At 36.7% G+C, this 8,049-nt stretch overlaps 1 protein-coding gene across 3 annotated transcripts in view; it reads left to right on the forward strand.

Annotated features, from left to right (window-relative positions):
* The window catches only part of CHUK (component of inhibitor of nuclear factor kappa B kinase complex), a 33,764-nt gene extending 26,145 nt beyond the window's left edge, over nt 1-7,619 (forward strand). For 2 of the 3 annotated variants that reach the window (XM_045568636.1, XM_045568638.1), the window contains 5 exons: nt 2,286-2,382; nt 2,674-2,821; nt 3,253-3,386; nt 5,381-5,480; nt 6,406-7,619. In XM_045568636.1, the coding sequence (XP_045424592.1) occupies nt 2,286-2,382; nt 2,674-2,821; nt 3,253-3,386; nt 5,381-5,480; nt 6,406-6,435 (509 nt within the window). In that variant the 3' untranslated portion in view covers nt 6,436-7,619. The remainder of the gene's footprint in view (nt 1-2,285; nt 2,383-2,673; nt 2,822-3,252; nt 3,387-5,380; nt 5,481-6,405) is intronic. The other variant, XM_045568637.1, reaches the window with a different exon arrangement.
* Nucleotides 7,620-8,049: the final 430 nt, after the last annotated feature.

Consider the following 8,049-nt stretch of genomic DNA (forward strand, 5'->3'; position numbering starts at 1 on the left):
TACTTTGAAAACTATGAAGTATTATTTACCTGCAAGATATTATCATTTAATTAAAAATTTGTTTTGAGGGTTACAGAAGACATAAAAAGTAAAGTCTGTGCCCTAATATGCAATATAGTTAAATTATAAAAAAAAAAAAAAGAGAGAGAGAGATACATTTTACACCTTAAAATTTGCAAACAGGCGAGGCACAGTGACTCATGCCAGTAATCCTATCGCTTTGGGAAGCCAAGGTGGAAGGATTGCTTGAGACCAGGAGTTTAGCCTGGGCAATATACCAAGACCCCATCTCTAAAAAAAATTTTTTTTAAATTATGAGTTTCAAGGCAAAAGTGATCTGTAAGGTGAAATGCTGCAGAGGTGTAGATAATGAAGATGGTAAACAATGTAAATATTCATTGGACTTAGTTTGGATATCATTGATGACTTTGTAAAATATAATGGCCTTTTGGGAACAGAAACCAGATTGTAATGGGGTGAGAAGGGAATGGGACAGGAGGAAATAGAGAAGTCCAGACCAACAGCTCTCAAAGTGTGGCTCATGGAACCGTTAGTATAATGGAAACTTTTTCAGAGAGTCTATGAGGTCAAAGCCATTTTCATAATACTAAGATGTCATTTGCTTTTTTTTTTTTACCATGTTGACATTTGTACTGATGGTGCAAAAGCACTGGTGGGTAAAATGGCCTGCACCTTAGTATGAATCAAGGCACTAGCACCAAACTATGCTTGTAGTCATTACCACCATACATTCAGTTTTTTAAAAATGCCAGTTTCATTTAAGAATGTCCTTGATAAAGCAGTAAAAATATAATTTTATTTAAATCTCAACCCTTGAGTACATGTCTTTTTAATATTGTGTGTGATTGGCTGGTGCTCATGCCTGTAATTCCAACACTTTGGGGAGGCTGAGGCAGGATTGCTTGAGCCCAGGGGTTTGAGACCAGCCTGGGAAACACAGGGGGACCCTGTCTCTAAAAAAAGTTTCAAAAAAATTAGCGTAGTGTGGTGTCGCGTGCCTGTAGCCATAGCTATTCAGGAGGCTGAGGCAGGAGAATCCCTTAAGCCTAGAAATTCAAGGCTACAGTGAGCTACTGTGGCACTACTACACTCCATCCCCAGTGACAGAGTAAGACCTTGTCTCTAAAAATATATATTTTGTGTGATGAAGTGGGAAGTACTCATAAAGTGTTTCTGCTATATAATGAAGTATGATGGTTGGCTTGGTCAGTGGGAAGGAATGCTATTTGGAAAGGAGCCTTTTTGGAGTCTCATGTCTAGTTGTTGGTGAGGGAGAGACAAATGTGTGGGGGAATAAAGTTGGGCTATGGAGGAGGTCTTTGGAGTGATAACAGAGGACACACTTTTTAAACCTCCTTTGACACTCCTCTCATAGTTTCCTTTTTGGTAAAATGGGGTAACAAAAGTAGCTATCTCAAAGAACTGCTGTGAGGGTCAAATGAAAAAACTATAACCAGGTAGTAGCAAATACTACTAATATTATTATTGCATTCAGACTTAATTATTGTCCAGAGAAAACACCAACATGATGCAATGAGCAACTTTCTGAAGTTTTCTGAAATATAAGTTTTCCATTTTCTGAAATATAAAATGACAGTAATTTTTGTTTTAATTAAGGTAGCATCTCATCAATTGAACTGTAAAACTCACTCACTGACCAACAACCATCCTATTTGAGGACATCTGTCATCTGTCAGTTGGCTTTCAGATGTCATACTACCCTCAAACTGAATTTTCAGGGTGTCTAAGTTCCCTTTATTAGTGTATCAGATTTGATTTAAGTCAGCTTTTTTCAAAATTTTTGTAGGCTATAAACATGAAATTCTAAGCAACCTAGTTATATAGCAAGGGCCTCCTTTGGGCAGTGAAAGTTAGATGAATTGTCCCACTCTTTCTAAATAAGTAGTTAACCATCCAAGAAAAATTGGTCTCTTGGCCAGAGACTGCATATTTGTCTGGGGCTTGGGTTAGTGTGGGTTAAAGATAGCCAAGACTACCCTTCTCAAGCACAGAAACTAAGGTCTCTGAAGACACAGTGATAAATCTGTATTAATGTTATACACACACAGGTACACATAATTTTGTTTTTTGATATGTTATTGGAATTTGTTGATGAGTGATCTTTAAATGTCTTAGTCCAATTTTTAATTTAGATGGAGATGTTTACTAATTAAAACTAGTTTCAGATTTTGAGGAATTTTTTGTTTGGAGGCAGATATGTTCACACAGAAGAGGTTATACCCACTGATTACTGTCTTTTATAGATCACTCCTACAGTGACAGCACAGAGATGGTGAAGATCATTGTGCATACTGTACAGAGTCAGGATCGTGTTCTCAAGGAGCTGTTTGGTCATCTGAGGTAGAAAAATTGCTTTATTTCCTACCAAAAACCCAGCATACTTTTATCACGTTCCTTTCAAAGTATAATACCCCTCTTTGGTATATATACTAGACCCAGGAAGAGTTCTGGCAGTCCCTTGGGTAGTTTGGCCACAGCTGTATGCATTTATATGACCTGTTTGTAGGCAGTGCTTTGGAGATTCGTCATTACATCTGATGCTGATCGTAGTTCATTTCTCCAGCTGGGTTTGGGAGTATGGTGTAGTCTTGGGGGATGTGTAAGTATCTGACACTGATTTAATCTCTCCAGCAAGTTGTTGGGCTGTAAGCAGAAGATTATTGATCTACTCCCCAAGGTGGAAGTGGCCCTCAGTAACATCAAAGAAGCTGACAATACTGTCATGTTTATGCAGGGAAAGAGGCAGAAAGAAATATGGCATCTCCTTAAAATTGCTTGTGTAAGTAATTATTACTGAATTATTTAACATTATGTTGCTATTATTCCCTGTGAAAGGGATATTTATCAGCATGAGCTGGGCCCTTTTGAAGACATGTATTTCATGTTGGGTTGATGCCCATGTGCCTACCTTGAAGTCAGACTAGCAATTGAGATGCAGGACTTTGATGATCTCTCCTTTCCAGTTCCTGATGTTCAACTGAGTTTTTTTTTTCCCTCTAACTAAAGTGGTATTACAAAGGTAGATACATTTGGTTTTAGTCAATGATGAAAGGGGCTACGACAGGATAGTTACTAGTGGTGTGAACGGTGGGAATAATTTTGTACAGAAATACTCTGTGATGGAAACGTAAGTCTTAGGAATATGGTAAGAAATTGTATGAATCACCAGAGGTACTTGCTTATAATCATTTAATTTTTTTTTTCCTTCAGACACAGAGTTCTGCCCGGTCCCTTGTAGGATCCAGTCTAGAAGGTGCAGTAAACCCCCAAGCATCAGCATGGCTGCCCCCAGCTTCAGCAGAACGTGAACATTCTCTGTCATGCGTGGTAACTCCTCAAGATGGGTGGGTTCACTTTGTAACAATAGATAGTTGTGTTTTCAGAGCAGTGATGGGAGTGAGGCAATAGTGGTTAAGGCAGTCTTCAGTGCCTTCAAAGAAGGGTTGAGTCTTGACTGTCCCTTTGTAATAATCTTGGGCAACTTACTTGACTTTTTTAATCTACATATTTCCTTACCTATAAAATGAGAATGTCTAATAGAACTGCTGTGAAAATTTGATTAGACAATGCATGCAAAGTACTTGGGAAGTAAATGTTCAGCAAATGTTGCTATTATTATTGGCTCAATCCAAGTTCTAAGTCCTTTTTCTGTTATTGGCTTATCACTTGTTTTATCTCTGTGAGAAATTATGCTATCTTTTTGCATTTATCACTTTGGGATCCTTGATTACCCTTCAAATAAATTGTTGAGATCTATTCTATTTTATAACTTAGTATTTCTAAAATCAGACTTTTTTCAATGCCTTAAATCAGTTTTGCAAATAAAAAACTCAAGTTTGAAGCCCTATATTATCTTTTATTAATTCCTACTCTTCTGCTAAAAGCTGAATGACTATCCATTTCTGTTATTTTCTCAGCATAAGATGTGCCATCTCCAGAGCCAGTGGCTCTTTGCTAGCTTGTGTATTGTCACTTTTCTCACAACTCATGGAGACCTCTACAGCACCAGCATTTCCTGGAAGCTCTGCCCATAATTAGTTTTGCAGAAGTGCAGCCATGTCACATCACTGCTCAGGAGATCATGCAGTTGCACATTCTGTACTCTACTTTTATGAGAGAAAAAAGCACATGGCAGGAAGGCAAGCTGATATCAGGTATTTTATTTTTTTAAAGAAAGCAAGTTCCAAGGTATATCTGGGGGTCATTATAGATGTGGCCCAATGCAATACATCTGCAACTATAGCACAAGCTATAATTAATTATATAGACTTTAGGAAACATTCCATTAATGAGAGTTGAAGGAAATAAAATTTAACACATTACTTACCTTTTTATTCTTATTAAAAGCATTTAGTCTTGTTAGGAGATGCTAATGGTTGCAAATGTCACCTCTATACAAGTAGTTTCCAATTTGAGGTTGTAGTTGTTTGCAAAAGTATGTCTGACAGGTATTTTAAATATCTTCTCTAATAGGAATACATTATAAAGGAAAATTGATTTTAATTACAGTGTACCTGTGGTACTTAACTAAAAGGATTGGGGGCTGTTGGCCTCAATTTTTCCATTTGTTGGATATGAGCTGAAGCAGAATTTAGTTCTAAGCTAATATTGGCTAACATCCATGGCCTAGAACTGGCTCTAGTAGGAGACAGGGGGTTGGTCAAGGGTGAAGATAGAGGCCAGGTGGAAGAGGAAAGGATGAAGGTAGAAACTAGAATCAGGATCTCCTTCAAATATAAACTTCCAGGGATACTTCTTGGTTCTGGGCAGCTCCCTCATCACACTGTTTTCTTCTGTTGCCCTCAGGAATCAGCTTGCTTGTTTTCCTTTTCATTGCTATCACCTGTAGTTTCCAGTGAGTTTTTTTTTCACCTTCCCTGATCTCTGCAAAACAGATTACTTTTCTATCTTCTTCCCTTGCATTTGTGTCTGTGAAGTAAGCATGCTGGTGTTTTTACTACTTGTAAGGAAAGGGAAATTTTCCAGAAACAAAAATAGGTCTTTCATCCTGTCTATGCCACAAGGATATTTTTTCCCCCAGTTAGCACTTTCAGAGGGGAAAAAGTTGTGCCTAAGTGCCACTTATATTTCAGAGGAAAATCAGATTGGAGTTACAGTGGACTTATCATTAGAGTTAGGCAGAGGCAGCAGTGTGGACTAAATAGGACTCTGCCTCTGGGGGGAGGAATGAGGAAACTGAAGACTATAGGAATTAGCTGCATTGGTGTGCTGGGTTGCAGGAAGGGCAGTGATCATCCTGACCTAGAAGAACAGAAGTAAAGGAAATTCATATGCCTCTTTGCTGAATTTGAGAAGGCTTTGTTCTTTCATCTCACAGGGAGACTTTAGCACAAATGATAGAAGAAAATTTGAACTGTCTTGGCCATTTAAGCACTATTATTCGTGAAGCAAATGAGGACCAGGGCAGTAGTATGATGGTGAGTTTTGTGTGGATATGGGTATGTGTTTTAGATATGTTGGGTGCAAAGGATTTAACTTTCCATGCTAGCCTTATCTGGCATCTGGGATACAGATAGGGAATAGAATTCAGAGGAAAGAGCATTTGAGGAATATTCTCAACCTCAAATCCCTATCTTCTGTTACTCAGGGGTATACTAGGATTATGTCATCAGTAATCTTCAATAACAACATTTTTTGTCAAATTAAATAAGTAGAAGCTTTCTTCACAATATGACCACTGAAATTGAATGGTCTGTACCTTTTTGCTTCAGCAATCAATTTTCTCCAATAAGAAGGGACTTTTAATACTTTAATTCTTATATAGTACCTGCTGCGTATAAAACAAATTATTAATATAGTTATAATAATAAAGTGCTTATATTAAGATTTGGTTACCATAAACTATTGATTTGTTAAAACTTGGAGAAATCAATAAAATGTTTAGTGAATTAACTTTTACTGCATTTAGTCTCAATGTCAATTCTATATATTTCCTCTTTCAATAAGAATAATAGTAGCTGGGCACTGTTGCGCACACCTGTAATCCCAGCTACTTGGGAGGCTGAGGCAGTAGGATTGCTTGAGCCCAGGATTTTAAGGCTCAATTTTAAGTGTGAATAGTCACCACACGCTAGCCTGGGCAACATAGCAAGACCTCTGTCTCTTAAAAAAAGAAGAAGAAGAATTTGCTTCAAATATTTATGAAAACTCTTTGAAATATTTTTTTGAAATTACCAGAAAATAAGGTGAACTGAACTCTCTAATTGTAATGGTTACATTTTTGATTTTTCAACTTTTGATTATAAAATGTCCATACATGCAGGAAACTTGCAAAAATGAACACCTGTATACGTATCACTTAAAGTCAACATCTAATTGTAACTTTTTCATGCCTGGTTTTAGAGTCTTGATTGGAGTTGGTTAACAGAATAGAATGACTTGCCACTTGTTTGCTGTCCCCAAATTGATGGAAGTTGTTGCTGCACATGTTGGAATTCGTTTTTTCCCCCAAAACCATTCTTCAGACATCGGTCAGTGGAAGAAGTGGCTGTGATCAGAAACTACATTTCTACTATGATCATAAAAACGTGATTTTACAAGCATAATACTTTGATTTTGAGTAATTTTAGCCTCTGAACAGACAGGATTTTATAAAAAGTCAATGGACTTGTTTAAATTTTTGTTTTAATACCACAACTACTTTGGAGCATCATCATTGTTACTCATTTGTTTTCGAACTTGGGAAAACATCACTTATTTAGAACAAAAAATACCTTCTAAAGTTTTAACTTTGTGGCATAAGGCCAATTATGGTATTGTTGAGAAGAAAACCTCAATTAATATGTATTTTAACTGAAAGTTGTCTACTTGTGTTTCTGTGGAAGAGACTGCTCACAAGTAAAGTTGTATTTCTTGAAGAATAAACCCTACCTCCTTGTGTTGCACTCAAAAAGTTCTCTTCCTGGCATCATAAGGAGTTGGCTTAATCTCATTTTTAATTTTACTGCACATTCATAAACCACGTTAGGTGTGCTATGTGTATATGTATTTAAGATGTACATTTAATAATATCAAAGAGAAGATGCCTGTTAATTTATAATGTATTTGAAAGTGTGTATGTTTCTTCATTTGTAAAAATGGGTCAACTGTTTATTCTTTCATGTCTTGTCATACAAATTTATAAAGGTGTGCACTCCCTTATCTGTAATTGTAATTCCAAAATCCAAAAAGCTCTGAAAACAAGGTTTTCATAAGCTTAGTGACAAAACTCATTTGCTTGCAAATCTAATCTGAACTGACATTGAAATCTGTTTATCCCATTTGGTGTGAATATTCATTTATTTTGTTGCAGAAATATTGATGTTTGATGATTGGGGGGAGGGATGCTGCCACAGAGTCTGCTGAGGGTTAATGTAGTATGGTATATGCACTGAATTACCTTTCTAAAATCTGAAAATTTTGTAAGTCTGAAACATCTGGCACCGAGGGTTTCAGATAAAGGACTGTGGATTTCTATCATTTGTAATTTAGAAGGTATTACTTGTTTTACAAAATGTGAAATGCTTTTATATTCTAGATAGTTTTTCACTTTGTGTATTAAATGATTTTTAAATTAACTTTTGAATCCCTATTCATTCTAAAAATCAGATAATAGAACAATTGAATATGGCTTGGGAAAATATGATGGTTCCACGAAGTGGAACTGGAGCACAGAATAACATAATAGGCTCTCCCTGTACTTTTCTCAGGAATTTAACAGGACTTACTATAAAGTCAGTATTGGGCAACTTCTTTAATATAGTGCTCTCCCCTGAGATGTCCTATCACCAGTATCCATGGCTAAAAAACACGCTCATACCTTGCCCTATAAATTGATGCCAGTCCCACCATCCCCATTTCTGCTAGTGGTGTAATTTTCCCAGTCACCTAAGTTTAAAATATTGGGATTGTCTTTTGTAGTCATCAGGTGCCACTTTCTCTCTAAAGATGGTAATTCCATCCCTGTCAGCTGTTACAATAGGCAGTCTTTCTTGCTTCCCTAATTCT

The sequence above is a fragment of the Lemur catta genome, chromosome 14 (genome assembly GCF_020740605.2).
Source record: "Lemur catta isolate mLemCat1 chromosome 14, mLemCat1.pri, whole genome shotgun sequence".
In the NCBI taxonomy this organism is placed as follows: Eukaryota; Metazoa; Chordata; class Mammalia; order Primates; family Lemuridae; genus Lemur; species Lemur catta.